This window comes from Anser brachyrhynchus (genome assembly GCF_964034855.1).
Source record: "Anser brachyrhynchus genome assembly, chromosome: 15".
Taxonomy (NCBI): Eukaryota; Metazoa; Chordata; class Aves; order Anseriformes; family Anatidae; genus Anser; species Anser brachyrhynchus.
The window spans coordinates 10,697,299-10,713,888 of NC_137733.1; the positions used below are offsets into that span (position 1 = coordinate 10,697,299).

Consider the following 16,590-nt stretch of genomic DNA (forward strand, 5'->3'; position numbering starts at 1 on the left):
TAAAACCTCATAAACCTGTATTTTGGGTACGACAACAAAAGATTACCATCATGAAAGTTAGTATCTTTAATATTGATACAGTGCTAACGTATACATGTGAATTTTAGTGCATTATTGAAACTTGAAATTTTATTGTGTTGATGTGATATGCTGTAATTTAAATAGTATGAAACTACATTTTTAAACAAGTGGTTTCTTGTTTCCTATGCTTAATTCTTGGTGTGATTTAGAAAAGGTTTCTAGGAAAGAAAGACATGGAAATTCCATATTGGAAAATAACTTGAATTTAGGAATGTAACCTGCATGTGTATAGTTCTTGTAGCTAATTCTGAGGGACTACAAGCTTAGAAATTTAGGAAAATCCAAAATTAGAAAGGAAATTGACCTAAATAAACTTATCCCTTATTTATAAGGATTGTAATAGGAATGCAGTATATTCATTTACTTCCTCAACTTACTCGTATTAAATTATTTTTGTATAATTTGTATTAAAATATTTCAGAGAGCTTTAGCTAGACTTGAAAGATATAGATACTTAGTACAAAAGCTCTAAATCATCTGGAATATCCGGATTTCCATTTCATTGTCATTCCCATAGAATGAGATGGGAGCAGAAGAGGGAAGAAAGCGCTCTCTATTTTACTGTCTCATCACAGGGAGAATGTGTTCTGTGTTTCCTTATGAGAAGGAAAGATTGACTGAGTGTGTTTTTGATACAAATCTTTACATCACACTTGGCAGTAAATATACTCTAGGTCACCCAGCAGGTTTGGGTTTGAACTGTAAAATGACTCAGTATGATCTTCCAGTAAACATTATCCATAAATTAGAAAGAATATTGTATTTTAGCCGTCTAAGCCTTGGAGTCTTTTGTAATTAAGTGAAAGAAGTTTAATGCAACACGACTGAGTTAAGAATAATACATTATTTTTCATCTGACACTACTGAAGGTGACATTGCTACAGGAAAGAGCTGAAACATTGATTCCTGCCTTGTTGCCCGGTTCAGACTTCATAAGGCTGATGTTAATATGAAGTGTATCTGCAAAAAACACAGGCTGCTATGCAAAAGGGAGGAATCTTGTTCTAATATCTCATTTTACAGCCAAAAAGTACCTAGTAGGTGGTACTTTTCTGCTGTAAACACAAAGTCAATGCTGGAAGCATCTACACTTAAGTTGAGTCAAAAATAATTTGATGATCTGCTTTCCCTTCATTTCTGCTGTAGTTGACAAAGTAAGGTAAAAAACCATCAGCATGGATTTCTGAAAAAAAAGTGATTTCTGTAAAGCCTTGCCATCCATACACTAACTGACCTGATTTTGATTAAATAGATGTCACGTTTTTTTTTTGTTTGTTTGTTTGTTTGTTTTCAGACAGACTGGCTGTATTACTTTCAATACTTACTTTGGATGTTTCAATTTTTATTACTCAAATTAAAACATTTAAATTTGCTGTCTGTCCAAAACCCTTAACACTGGAAATCCAGACCACAGGAGCTCAACTCATGCTCATGCAATTAAAGCATTCCAAAACAGCTCTTGTCATTGCTGGTTTATCATTGTGAGCAGCCAGGATGATGTTTTACATACTCAAAATATCATGATCCCCCTACTGACATCTGTGGGAATGCTACTATTGATTTCAATTAGTACAGGATATAAGAAGAGGCGTAGTGTAGTTTAAAACCAGGGCAAGGTAAGAAGTTACAGAAATATCAGAGCATCAGATGTGGATACAGATAACATGCACACACAAAATTATGGAAGTTGCTACTCTCTGCTTCTTTGCCAGTCACCTGTAGATTGCTGCTCTTGTAAACCAAACCAGTGTCAGCTCACTTCATTCTCAAGAGAATACGGCCTTGTAAGGCAGGTCACAGGTAGGCCACAAAACCGAACTGATGACTGCTGAACTCTGTTCTGGCAAGGATGCCTGAAGCATTATGTATGATAGAGCTGTTGGTGGTTGATAACACGCATTTGGGCAAATCTAAAGGAACTGACAGGAGACAATTCTGCAGTGGGTTGAGCCTATGGTAACTCTGGTAGGGTTAATAGGGTCCTCAAAGGAACGAATCACAGCAAAGTTTGGATCTAGTCTTTACACATCCAATACCGCATAGCATCTCTCTTAGTATTTCTAAAATACAAAAAGGTAAAAGCTGTCCAGCATGGTCTTTTTGTTTTGTTTTAAGGAAAGACGCTTTTACAGCTGTCTGGGGTGTATCCATTTCTTTGCTGAATAGTTCAGTATCATATTCTAGCTTCAGAACTATTAAAAAAGTTAAGAAAATGTAACTAATCTGTCACAGATGTGTAACCACATTATCCTGGCTTTTCCAATGTTCACTAATTTAAGTATTCTATCAGAGAGTTTGCTGGAAGAAATCCAGAGTTGCTGTCTTCCTTAGGAAGATTTTTATTGCAGTATCAGTTTAAGTAGAAGGTGAACAGAATACAGTGCTAGACACCTGAGCCTGAAGAAGGCAATACCTTCTCAATGTGTCTAGAAAAATGTTTATAACTGCATGGAAGAATTCATAATTAAACCAAAAATCTATTTTCAAGCACAATTCTGTAATGCCCCTGTAGTAGGGAAGAAACAGAATTCAGCTTGAGACTACCCAATGATATTTTCAAACATGCAGATAATATCCCACAGTCAATACAAAGTTCAACAAATAGATTACTTCTATGTATTTGACCAACTGCTTGATTACAAAAATCATAACTATACTTTTGTTGACATTTTTATAAGACTGAATGGTTGATACTTCTAACTTTCTCATACTTTTGTTCTATGGTTTAAAACTAGCAACTCTGTTTCCTGTAAACAACATGCAAAGCAAATACAGAAACTAACTACCCTAGGACTGTTTGCTTTGTACTGTTTGCTGTTCTGCCGCTCCCAACTTTGAACACAGAATGTTAACACACAGAAGAGGTTTCAGAACAAATCAAAAATACATGCAGGCACATAGAAACCTGTGGTCACCATTCAAGGAGAGTCTTTCCCTCAAATCACCTTCAACAGAATCGCTAAGAAAAAAATTACTAAAACCATTCCTTTTAATCACCTGAATTTGCATACTATTCTAAGTTAAGAGTTACAGAAGCAGATGCACATTATACCCATGAAAGAGTCCTATGTCGCCCATAATCAAAAGATTGCCCATAATCGAAAGACACTTTATCCGGTTATTTTAGTCAATAAGCAGATCAAGCCTTTAAACAATGTTTCTTCTTTTCAGTATAGCTCAATTTCTTTTTTTTTTTTTTGTAATGATGTTATATTTTTGTCAGAAATGTTGCAAGTACTTTGATGAAAGCTTCACTTTTGTAGATTGAGTGATATCGTTTCAACGCTAGCCAAAGGAATACAAAATGCAGTGCTGACGACAGTCTTTCAAAAATTCAGAAATTACTTTTGGGAAAGTAAAGAATTTGGATTAATTTTACATTAATCTAAATGGCTACTGATAGACTAAATGATATCTTTTACTCTACAGTTCCTCATTCAAAAGTTCAACTAGAATATTAATATAACGTATCTAAGAACTTTTACTGACATTTTTGATCAAAATAGCATAAGTTTCCTGAGAAAAAAATACATTTTAAAGTGATCTAATTCCTTCCAACTATGTATTATTAAAGAGTAAAATGCTCTTTTTCCAATACTTTAGTACTTCACATTAGTTCTGTGAAGTGTCAGTAGGAAAACAAAAAAGACGTTTAGGTTATAAAATATTAAAAAAAAAATCACTTACCTAATTCTTTAGAAACAGGAGAATCAGCTGATATATCACCAATCTTTGCAAGACTATCATAATATGCTCTTCCAGCCACTACCATAGCTTATAGGGAAGAAAAAAAAAGAGTTAAAAACATGGAAAGATTTTCTATTTTCATTAATCTATGATCCTATGAAATTTTGGAATCCAGGACACAAAGTAAGAGAGGGTTGTATGGCAAAAAGGAATCCTGCTGCTGGAAAAAAGTTACTCAAGTCCCTGTGCTACCTCCTAATTTGTGAAACCAGGTGACAGAAAGACAGGAGACCAAACTGTATCAGCGAAGCTGCAGCCTTTAGTTCCAACTTTCATATATACCCAGGAGCAATCAGCATCCAGTGGGTAGGTTTAGTACCAGCCCTTGTTCAGGACATAGCAAAACTCCCTGGTACAGATAAAGCTGTTGGAAAAAAACAAAACAAAAGTTTGGCAAAAAAAACCACACAACACAACAAAAGTAGCACCACCAACTATGTTGGTGCTACTGATGGAGCAGTCTGCCACATGTTCATGAAAAGCTTGTGTCATTTCAACTCTGCCTATCTAATGTTTTCTCAGATAGCCCCAAGTCAGTCTTATCTCCTAGTGTAGTCACTAAGAAAGGAAGAAAATATGTGATTTTTTTACCCGTGTTTATCAAGCTAAATCAAGAACTCCATCTGTATAGTATCTTCATTAGTACTACAGCTAGTAAACTGTACTTGGGCAGAAAAGGAGGTTTGACCCTTTAGCCTCAAAATGCACAAAGATGCATTATAAATCCAAGAGAAGTTTTTATAAGATTTATGTTCTTTCTCAGACCACTCTGACTTGTTTGGAAAGCTGCAAAATGTTTGACTGTTTAGCAACAGGATATTTACTCCTTGTTGAAGATCTATTTATACCACTCAGAATTTATGGAGAAAAGATTAACAATTTATGAGAGCCCAAAGATGACTAACAATTTCTCAACAGTTGTTGCAATGTTGCAAACGTTTACTCATGAAATTAAGCATTCATACTAGAAAGGCTTTATCAACCAGTCTTAAAGGCAAATTTTGTAAAACACAATGCCTATCAGCCTCTCTCCAGTGTTGCTGGGCACAGCTATACTGTGAAGTACTGATAACAAATTGAATTTTAAAAAGACAAAAGACACAATATAATGCATCAATAGTACAGTACAAAAAAAAGAAAAGCAGCTCTCGAAATCTGCTATAAATTTTTTTCAGCCAAACATATTATTTCTGGTACTAGCTATAATCCATAAACAGCATTTGCTAATGAATCAGGTAAGGTAAGGTACTGCAACTAAATCAACATTTCCTTATTTTCACCTCCGGCAGGCTTTGTTTTTTATCTTTGTCTCAAGCCTGGTCTAAAATTTGCATGAAGAGATATTTCAGTGACTATTTGGCTATGCACAACTTCTGCAGTATCACATTTCTCAGAGTGCTAGATTACATGAAGGGAAATATGTGTCACAGACTTTAATGAGGCAAATTTGGAGACATTTTACATTGCTTTAATATGGTATCAAGCAGCTCAACAGGTCTGCATAAGTGAAATAGAGCAAGCTCTAACAGGTCCTACAATATAAGCTTTGGGAATCCAGAGCCCAGTCTTGGAAACCAATTCTTATATAAATAGTTTCTCTGAAGTCAATAATGGAAGTAAACAAACACATTATGAAGTCTGAGAGCATGTGCCCTTAGATTCAGATTTTCTGATTGTGATTTTGACTCCGTTAGAAAGACACCATCAGATTTAGTATGGATAAGAAAAAATTGAATCCACTCCTGCAACTCTTACTCATTCACGTTGTTCTGTTCATAGGCATACTTACTCGGGCAGTGACATGTGTACAGGTGAGCAGGAACAAATCTAAGATCATGAAGTATCTTTAGAAGGTATTTCCAGGAGGAAAAACCCCAATATCTAACTTGCATAACTATTTGTTTCTTCAATTTATATTATGATTCTAATAGGTGTTATTCATACATTTTTAAATTTTTTTTTCAGTAGCTCAGTGCCTGTGTGTTTGGGATGCATCTTCTGCAGGGCAGTGTTTGAACTTGGACAAAATCCTGTTTCCCCTCCCAAATTAAAGGAAAAAAAAGAAGAGGAGGTACATATGCTGAGGTGTTTGTGCTTTTTAGTTTGTTTTATAAATGCATAAAGTTCAACTTGGAATTCAAGCTTTTACGCAATCCTCACATCCAATATGAAAGTGAATTAAATGAAAATTAAGCATTGTTTCTAAAGTTAACAGCCAAAAGACTTACCATTAACAGCTTTTTCATAATTCTTCCCCAGATTTATTAAATTCCGCAGTCCCGGATTGAACTGTTCCATAACATTCTAGCAAACAAAATAAAATTTGTGTTATAGCCAAGGCAATTCAGCAATGGATGAAAGTATTTATCTCAGTGTCACTTATGAATATTTTTATGTTTCTTATGTACAGTATGTTACCTGGAAGGTCTGTGGATGGGTGAAAATTAGAAGACTCAGGAGGAAGAGGAGAGCAAAAGACGGAAGGGTGAGGAAACTGAGCATTTAAGATCAATAAACAGGAAAAAAAATTAGGCTGAACTAGGGCTGAAGAGGAATCTGTCTGTTTATAATAAAAAAGGATGTTGAGTATATGATCAAAGTTTGCACAGACCTTGCTTTTATGATAAATAAGTGATGGAGAAAGAAGCATGAGAGAAACCATTTCTCTACTAATTGTTTTCTAAAGTCAGACAATAACAATAACTTTCTGACAATGGTGTATGATTTGAGCAAGAAATGGACGAGATACCTGATTAGAGGAAGACTTTTTTTTTTAACAAGCAGCAAAATAAACTGAAAAATTCTCTTTTCTACATTACAGTTAATATTTAGTACTTAGGAAAATAGTTCTCTCTAATTTAGCAACAAATCCTTCCATGTCTGTCAATAACTATATCTGAACAAATATTACGGCATTTTCCATATGTGCCCAGTCATTTAAAAATCAAGTAACCACAAAGTTCCAATCCTTCATCTCTACTGTCTTCCATACAAAATACAATTTCATATAAAAACAGCTGCTGAGTCTCAGGAACAACTTGGTAATGAATATTTTCTTTTAAATATAAATTTAATAAATGCCCTGTATTTCCATAGATATGGATCTTCCATTTTTGAAGATTCTAGACCTTCTTTTCCCAGAACCTTCCTAATAAAACTACAACTGTGACATCACTCTGTAAAATCTTCTAAGATCATGAGATAGCTGAAGACACCACTCTGTTATTCTTACTATTTTAAATGGCACAACTCACATCTCTCTGGATACTGTTCGCACAGCAGGACTTGCAATTCTGTGTTTCCACATAAAGCTCATACCACGGTTTCAGTATTTATGTATCGCATTACATATTTTACTGGCACTATTAAAGACACTTGACCCGCATACATAATATTGCTGGACCTGGATAAAATTATAGGTTCACACACTACAGTCCAATGGCACAGTCTGACAACATCCCATAAGAAAGGACTTCAATACTGAGTTAGCATCTATCCTGTTGCTTCCCCAAACTCTGTTAGAGAACTGATTTTGAGGACGTGTGTTGTTATTCTGTTAATCTTCAAAATGTTTTCCTTAAAAAGGTCTTCCCTACTGGCCCATCTCTCTGTCTCCTGTACTGGGATACAATGGTAACTATTAGCATCTCTGTTACGGGGCCAGTACAACTGCGTCCTTCAAGCATGCCACAGTTAAATGCAGTAGCAAGAATTTCCTTTTAAACCTACAGATTTTCAGCTCTTGCCAAGCCTCTGACTTTCCATTTTCTAGGTAATGGAACTGAAAAATCTGTAGTCCAAGCAATCATTTTATTGTTACTCTTTAACAATGACAGATGGGATGTCATTACACAGTGGTATCACAGTTCTGAGCGAACATGATACCAAGAGACATAAAGCTATTAGGTTCTGATACTGCTACAGCACCTATGACATCAGAAATGGACACAAAACAACAGTGCCCAGCCCTGTTGCTTTTATTTGTACAAATTTAATGCAATGGGGATTGTTTTCTTGTCTGTACCAATAAACTCTTACCCGTCCAAACACAATCACTGCGAGCAAACTTACCTGTTGTCCCCAGGCCCTTGGTCTGTGTTAATTCACAAACCACATCCAGAAATCATGTGGGAACGTGTGTTTCAGGTTGGGCCAACAACGCCCAGGGCTATTCCAACAACTTAATGGGATGGACTTTCAAGCTGCAGTGTCTGGAAATGCTCCTCCTCCTACCCCAGCTGTTTGACTGCTGGAAATCTTGCTGCTGGGCCTCTGCTGCCCTTCCTGGAGCTGGCACCATGCGACTAGGCACTTGTGTTCCTTCCTGTTACCAACTTTTTGACTTTTCTTCCCAGCGTTGCGCTAAGAAAGGTAGCTGTTGGCATACATGGAGTTAACGAATCATGCGACTAGATGAATTATGGAATTGCTTTAGGATAGAGTCCTGTATTCCAAGGATATGGGGGAAGAGAAAGCTCTACATGATGTGGAAAACGTGTGCGTGCATAGCAGGTACGAATCCCAATGCCACCTTGAATCCCCACCCCATATTGAAAACGTTTTTTTCTGCAAGACGGATCCCCTCTCTGCTTACCTTGCCCTGCACAACAAGGAGTTAAAAACCTTACTGCCCCCTATCCAAAAATCGTAACAGTAGTGTGATAATTATTAGTCTTGAAATATTCATTTTGTTGAATGTGCGTCCAGGTTAAGATGCCAGTTTTCTTGACACCTTCTAATCAGACTTCAGACTGAGAAAACAGTGACTGCACCTGCATCATCAGTCTTCATTTAGGAGGAGGTGACCAAAATCCAGCAAGAATATGCGCAGCAGTTCCCCTCTCTGAAGCCATTTTCTGCTCTTTTTCCCCAGGTTTTCAGCTCTGTTTTCGCTAGCTGAGTTGAGACATACCGGGTGTCCAGGTACAGCAGATAGAGATCACGCTGTGGAAACAAGTCCACTGAAAGAGGACTCCCAGGGAGAGCTCTGGTACATCACATCTGCTCTATGTATATGTAAAGCTGCTGGGAAGGATGAAGAAACAATTTCTAGCTCAGTGCCTTCAGGAGCTGGAAGGCATACAATCGAAGAATCTTTTCTCCATTAGACCAAGCAGTCTCTGGAAGTTTTTCAGTCTTTGCGCCGCCACAGTGGTTGATTGTTAGCAGAAGTGTCTGCGCCAATTTCTAGACAGGAACGCATGAGAAACAGTGAAAACCTTTGCAATGGAAATTTCTCTTTGGAATTTGCTCGGTTTAACACAGGGTATGCTTAGCTGATCTTCGCAGCACTGTGCAAGGCTCGTCTTTCTTACCGAGGGTTTGTGTTTGATAGAGACCCAATTTTTTTTTTTTCTCCTCCCTGCTGGATCTACAAGACAACCTAATGAAATATTTTTTAGATGATTTTTTTCTCTCTCCAGCATTAGAGAGAAGCATATGTATTGTTTTTTCTACTGGAGGCTAGATTCTCAGAGCAAACAAAAACCTGCCCTTGCTTTGAGAGCTCTTTTTATACAGTTAATGACTGTTGCCATCTTCAAAGCAGCTTCATTCCAGGAAGAAATACCTAGAGCACTTCTTCAAAAAAGCGAAACTGTCACTGGCAACTCCCTTTTCAGGATCAGATATAAACTTGATATTGCCAAGACATTTCAGATCACTTAAAATGATTGTAATATTTTGTTTAACTTCAGAAGTTACAGGGTTAAAAACAAGCCACTCAGAAATCAATTTTATAGCTGTTTATTTTCAGGTGATGCCTTACTATTTTACAGCTTCCCGTATTTGTAGTCTGAGGAAAAGGTCACGACAATGACTGGGACCAACCACCTCTAGCACTAGTCATACGTTAAAGCCAGATCTGAGAACTTCTAATAAAGCAGAGCCGGCAGAACAGAGGAATTTCTGACCACGAGGCCCACTAACTTAAAGCTGTCAGAAGTAACACGTTCCCAATGTTATTTGACATCCGCTGTGCTGTACACAGACATTGTAATAAAACCTTTGTCTCAGTCCTGCAGGACATGACGAAGTAAGGCAACAGCTGAGATAAAGTAGTTCACAAGACATCATTTGGTTGTTCAGTGAGGAACCCAGCCCAGGCCTCCTAATTGTCAATCTCGTGCCCTATATTCTAGTGACACACTACCTCTCGTGAACAGAATAATTAACTAGAAGAGAACAGGAGGCACATGATTAGATCCTACAGCTTTCTATTATTTAGGATGAATGGAAACGAAGGGAAACACTTTCAAGAGAAGCAACTGGAAACATCTTTTTATGCAGAACATTAGAGTTGGCACAAGTGACCTTCCCAAAAAAGAGCTGAAGGGAGATGTATTCTCTGGTATGAAGGTTGCTATGTGCCTTCACCACATGAAACCAACGCGTTAACCAGCCTGGCAGAAAAGACTGAGGAGGAACAAGCGGTGTATTTCCACTTGGGTATAGGTATCATATCTTCCACAGTTCCTGATAGCCATATAAACAAGGTTAATCTTCAAAACAAATGAAAGCCATTGTAAAAGTGCCTTCCTGTAAATGTGCAGCTTTGCTTCTTACTTAAAGACACACCTCGCAGAACAATAGCTCAGCAGGTACGGGTACAGCGAAACAATGCACAGACTCCCTGTAGTTTCAAGTTTACATCCTGCAGGCACTTTTGCAAGAGTGGATAACAATGTATTTAGGTCGAAATCCGAAATTACAGAACTAACACAGAAAAGTAGGTCTAATGTTACTCGTATTACCATCACTACAGCTATTCATAGCTAACCTTTGTATAGCCACTAATAATTTTGTTTATAACGTTACAGGTCAATTAGAAAAAAACAGCAACATTATTTTTTTTGAGTCTTTCATGTTGTCTGAGAACCCATTGAGGAGATTCAAAAAGCCCTATAGAAAGCCAATCACAGTGTTCCATTTTGTACATTATTACATCTCATCTCTTTCTTTAGCCTTTGAAATCCAGAATAAAGCTTTCATAAGGGCAGGATTAAGTCCTCATGTTAAGCCATCTCAGCTGTAAATGAGCTTAATATTGTTTTAAAACAGGTCTAACAGAATGGAGAAAAAAATCGGGATGACAGTGTTTAATCAAAAAGTGTAATTCTTATGACTAATTATTAGCTTGATGTTTCATGTTTATGAGAAACATTAATACATCATCCATCAATGTGTTCTAAATACAAAATTTTCCAGGTTATGAATGTGTGACCCAAGACAGAATATAAGCAGACATAATTAAGTAAGGTCAAATAGATAACTTGTACTAAGCTAGAATTTATACGCTCACAAACTCCCAGAGGCCCCTCTTCCCCCAAATTAGGATTTATATTTTGGTAATTCAAAACAATACCCTTCCTGCAGCATGCCGCAAGTGAATTTTAACTACTGACAGTAAGTCTGGTAGTCTAATCTAATCGTAAGCCTTTTTAAAATGTGGATATGTGGAAGTTAGGGTTTTAAACTGAGTTTATCAGAAATATTTCAAGGAGAAAGCAATATAGCCTACCAAAATAATTCTACATGCCCCTGTTCAGAGTAACACAGCACTCCATGGAACAAACTTATTTTTTTCAAGTCTAATCATATACTTAGGGTGATAATGAAAATTTCTAGGTAAAATTTGCTTTTATACTGAGAAATTCATCTTTAAAATTCAAGATGATCAACACCTGTGAAATATCAAGAGTTCTAGAAGCCTCAAACCAGAGGAGCAATACATGTCGGCGTAGCCCTCAGACCCCACGGACAGAACCACGGGTGCGTAACTCAGCTCTTCCACCTTTTTCCCCTTTCCCCTGCTTTGCGTGTCATAGCCAGATGACAAACGGACAGTGTACACAGCCAGATGACAGACAGACCTCCTTATACAGCCGATAAAAGGAAACTGCATCAGCCGCAGTAGCACACCAAGAAGCACTGGCTTTCCCGGGTTACCGACGGACACGGTCTGTGAGTGGAGGTCACGAAATGTCCCGCACTGCGAGCATGACGTGTCACTGCAGCGGTGGCGAGAGCCGGGAGGCGTCACAGGAGCGCCCTGGCACAGGGGAGGCCGTGGCCCTCCTTGCTCACAGGCTCCCACGCCCTCGGGCTTCCTTTCGCACGTGCCATTCCTATCATGCACTAAAATAATTCTTCAGGTATTACATAAAGAGCAAATGTCAACCTTGATTTTCATGTGTGTACACATGCACGTATTTGTGGATTATGCTGTTTATTCAGTCAGGTTACCTAAAATATGTTGAAGTATTTGCTTCCCTATGTCGTTGCCAACAAAAACGATGAATAAGATAAAAAATACAAGGGCATTACTTTTAGCCACTTGGTGATCTCTGTAAGCATATTTCAAAGCTTTCTATAGCACAGGTTACTACGCGTTTAATAAATCCAGTGGATTAGCACTATAAGAAAGAAGAAAAAAAAAAAGGAAAACAGACTAGCAAGGCATTAAACTTCTTTTTCTATTATTTTTCCAGGTCACAGAAAGGTTACTTTTTTTTTTTTTGAGACGCTGAAAACCTGCGTTTGATCCCGCAGCACACAGATGCCATCCCTACGCTACATCGAGCTGGTTTCTCCAGAGCAAGCTTTCTTATTGGTAAGAGAAACACAAATACTGCTGCTGACTTGGTCGATACCAGCCCGGTGCTCTGAGCGCTGTGCTGCTAGGACAGCACCCGGGGAGAAGTTACAGGGACGCTGCTGAGCGGAGAGCACGCTCACCGGGCAGACGGAAGCACGGCACAAAGAAGCGTTCATGTGCTTTAAATGAGGGAGGTGTAATTGTAGTCACAGCAAATGCTGAATACAGAGGCCAGTTCTCTCTGCCCTTAAGAAGTAAAGAACCATTTTCCAGATTTTAACTTTGATATAGAAATAACTACTTTAAAACAGAGAATGGATTCTGGGTCTATCTGAAGCAGCCTTTATACCTTACCTGGATAAAGTTTCCATTTTTAATGAGGGCAGGGCAGGAGGGTTTCCAGGCCTGTGAGTACTAGCTATGTGATGCAACATACCAGACCTCTCAAAATATCCGCATAGAAGACATTTCATCACACTGTCAACATTAACTTTGTATTACTGTGGTTTTGCTGGTTGTTTCAATCTTAAGTGTCCCTTTGAATTAGTTTAGAAAACAAAGAAAAAAAAAGGGGGGAAGCTTTCCCAGGAAGCAAGTACTAAGTACCAGGGAAGGTTTATGTTTATTTAGAGGTCTGTCATTCCTTTAAAACCTATTTCATAGTATATCTGTTAAAACTCACAAATAAGAGATCTTCTGTCCTGTTTTAGCTACATTCTGGAAGCCAATAGACAGGGTAGGGCATTCCTTCTTCAGCATAGCCCTGAACTTCCCAGGCTTCTCGTCTGCGAGCCTGTATTTACAGACTGTTTTTCTGAGGAAAAAATAATTTGTTTGCTTATGGCCTTGCCATGAAAGTAACTGATATCAAAAAGCAACAGACTCTTTAAGACCTACACTGATCCTAAAGGACAACCTTTATTGCCAAGTAGTCTCATTTTTCCAGTAATTTTACATGAATTTAGTATCTAAGAGAAATTAAATAGAAATATGACATGACACCAATATAGGTGGACTACTTGAAGTAATGAAGTTGACTTAAGTGTGTCAGAGAACAATGAAACAGTAAAATACTCCTGTAAAAGTTTTCGGAGACCTTTATACTGTAACAACATCTTCAGAAATATGAAAACATTTGATAATATGCCAGTATGATTGAGTAAACAGCAAAACAGAACAATCTCCAGAAAGCCTTCCTTTGGGCTTGAAGCTGCAAACGCATTGCAGCTGTAGGTTCATTTGCATGATTAAATACATTTGCAAATGTGAATGATTTCTGTACTACAACACACTGCACAGAATAAAGATCATGGATCTATGACTGCTATTGCTACTCAAATGCAGGATTTTTAAGGGCATTTTGCCTTTTTTTTTTTTTTCCCTTCGTGTGTTTTGGAGGGGCTGTTTGTTGAGAGAAAAAGTTTGAGTGCCTCCTGCCAGCACACAAAACACTTTTCATTCTGGTAGTAAGTAGGCATTTCTAGAAAGTTTAGAAGTCTACCAACATTAATCGGACTATCTTTTCCAGCGGATGCCTTGAATCACGCTAGGGTGTCCCTCCATAAATCAGATTATCAGCTTAGGACTCTGGCAAGCAACTTAATTCACTGTTAAGCCACTTCCAGGCTCTGGCCCCTATCAAGGAATGGCTTAAGCAGAGAACCACAAACCCCAAGCTCTCCGAACCGCGTTCTCATTAAAGCACACCGGGGGAATTATGGTTTTCAAGAGAACCGAGCCTGCTGAGGAGGGGAAAAAAAAACAGTCTTAAAGCCTGCCTTGCCCTAAACCTGTTGCCCAAGCCCCTTGGCGTTATTCACGCCGTGGAAGCCAGCACCGAGCAGCAGGGCTCTGGCACGTTGGGACGGGCGAGCTTACTCATAAAAAGAAAATAAAAATTAAAAAAAAACAAGGAGCCGACTCCCTTTCCGCGAGAGGGGCCGTGGCTGCCTCCGTCGGCCGCCGTCTCCTCAGGCTCGGCGGCGACAGGCGGGCAGCGCCCCCCCCCCCCCCGCGCTCACCTTGTAGGTGCTCTCCGTCAGCCTGTTCACCTCCTCGGGGTCCCGGGACATGGTGCCGGCGGGGAGAGGGAGGCTTCGTTCCTCCGGAGAGCGCTCACGGCCCCAGCGCAGCCGGAGCCCAGGCTGTTTTCCCCCCTCCTCGGCCGCTGAGAAACTGTCAAAAAGTTGTGGAACCAGCCGGGCAGCGCCGCCGCCGGGCGGGGACTGCGGGGCCGGGGCCGCCTGACGCGGCAGGACTGGCTCGGCGGGCGGGGCGGCGGCGGCGGCGGCGGCGTTCGCCTCAGCGGGCCCTGCCGCCTCCACCTGGGTGCCGCCCGCTCAGGCCTCCTTCCTCAGCCTCCTCCTCCTCGTCCTCCCCGCCCCGCAGCCCCTGCGGGGCCTCCCTCCTCTTCTCAGCCTTCGCGCCCGGTGGTCGTGGAGACCCCTGGTGTGGGAGCGCGGCGTGAGAGGCTTTTTTCGGGAGGCAGCTCCGCGTTGGGCGTCCAGGGAAGCCGGAGGTAAAGTCTTCCTCTCAGCAGCTGAGTGAGAGTTCTGTGAGAGTTCCTGAAGGTTCTGTAAGAATTATTTGGTTTTCTCTTGTCAAACAGGGGAGGCCGAGGCTGGCTGTGAGGCAGGGGGTGCTCTCCTCTCTCCTCTCCCCCTTACACAACAGCCCTGCGCAAGGCAGAGCTGAGGGGGCCTCCCTTGGGACCCCTCAGGCCTGGAGGGAGATGTTTCCCCCTGAAAACATTTGTACACGCATGCAGAGCACCAGCCATGCTCCGTACTGCACCCTAAAGTTTTATATTCCTTTCAAATACACTCCAATAAAACGAAAAGTGCCCCGATCATACTACTTCTGTGAAATGACTCACAAGGCCTTCGTGGGGACAGCGTGGGGGAAAGTCTGGAGTAACTTATTTTTTGTGGACCATAAATCGCCTGGAGATTGCGAGATTAATTCAAAGTATGCTGCCTGGAATGCCTTTCCGATAAAATAATACCAGCGCTATCTTGAAGGACTTTATGGGAATTTGATAATCTTGGGTATTTAAAGCTCAAACCCAGCTTGGGATATTGTGCGCGTGTGGCATGAACACCCGTGCTCGTTGGTCGGGTCGCTGCCTCTCCCTCCCTTCTCCCCACTTTATTGCCGCAATAAAATGACACAGGGCATGCAACAAAACTGGACTTAGACCAGAACCCTCGAAATTGGACTCAGGCGTGGGAGGGGGTTGTTATCAGCTTTCAAGAGCTGTTAAAATGTTTTAATCCAAGCACATGGAGGTGTTTATTCCTTCACAACTACAGTTTACCTTCCGGGGAAAAAAGTGAGCACTTAGAGCATTATCTTGAACACAACTAAAGTGCTGGGGCAAGACGGAGTTGTGTCAGACTTCGCACTCCCAGGTAAAGTCCTTGCAGACTTCTAGTGTTTGCTGTATTCATCACCTTTCTGTAATAGTCCAATTTATGGTGTTGTCCTGTAATTACAGTGAGTTATTTGGGGCCCAAGTCTACAATTTGTGTTTGTACTAAGTAGCGTTTACTCATACAGACCATCCTTCTGAACGTGCTGTGGCTGTTTGCCTGAGCATGGGATGTAGAATCGCACTGTTTATTTCCCAACTATTTGTCTGGAAGGTTTTTTACAGCTCTGGAAGCAGCCTATGAACAGCTACTATTACTTTTGTGTGAATTTATGCTAATGAGTGAAAGGATGTTCCTCCCTAAAAGGCTGACGAAAATTTCAGGGAGTGAGTGGCCAAAGGAAGGTGTCGAAAAGGACTTATCCTTCCCTGGTGATGGCCAAAGGAGCTGGCCGTTACGTAGCAGGGAGCGTGTTACTCTGTTAGGGGCAAAGCATTTGTTTTATTTCCTCAGAACGTTATGGAGCTCCAGGAAACCAACTAGGATTCAGTGTGTTTGTTTCTAATTAGCACGCTAAGTTCAGTCATGGTAAATGGCAATGTAAGCATTAATGAAATATGCGTGTCTGAAAGAAATGATAAGGATAATTTATGTAGGTAGAATTGTTTAGAAATGTAATGATCTTAACATTCTCTAGTATCGTGCTGATGCGCGACATTTCAAAATACGTGTTTCTAAAGGTCCTTTTCTTTGTAAGCCAATGTAAATATTTTAAAGGTCTACTGAACTTCACAT

At 40.0% G+C, this 16,590-nt stretch overlaps 1 protein-coding gene and 1 long non-coding RNA gene across 3 annotated transcripts in view; one reads left to right on the plus strand and one right to left on the minus strand.

Moving 5' to 3' along the window:
- The window catches only part of BAIAP2L1 (BAR/IMD domain containing adaptor protein 2 like 1), a 39,962-nt gene extending 25,037 nt beyond the window's left edge, over positions 1-14,925 (minus strand). The window contains exons 1-3 of one of the 2 annotated variants that reach the window (XM_080556634.1): positions 14,446-14,925; positions 6,057-6,132; positions 3,769-3,855 (exon numbers count right to left, since the gene is read on the minus strand). In XM_080556634.1, the coding sequence (XP_080412760.1) occupies positions 3,769-3,855; positions 6,057-6,132; positions 14,446-14,496 (214 nt within the window). In that variant the 5' untranslated portion in view covers positions 14,497-14,925. Of the gene's footprint in view, positions 1-3,768; positions 3,856-6,056; positions 6,133-7,899; positions 8,190-14,445 lie in introns of those variants that run through there. The other variant, XM_080556635.1, reaches the window with a different exon arrangement.
- On the plus strand, positions 3,868-8,321 carry LOC308178276. Its single transcript, XR_013939664.1, has 3 exons — positions 3,868-5,899; positions 6,239-6,313; positions 8,184-8,321. It is a non-coding gene; the product is annotated as an uncharacterized lncRNA (long non-coding RNA).
- Positions 14,926-16,590: the final 1,665 nt, after the last annotated feature.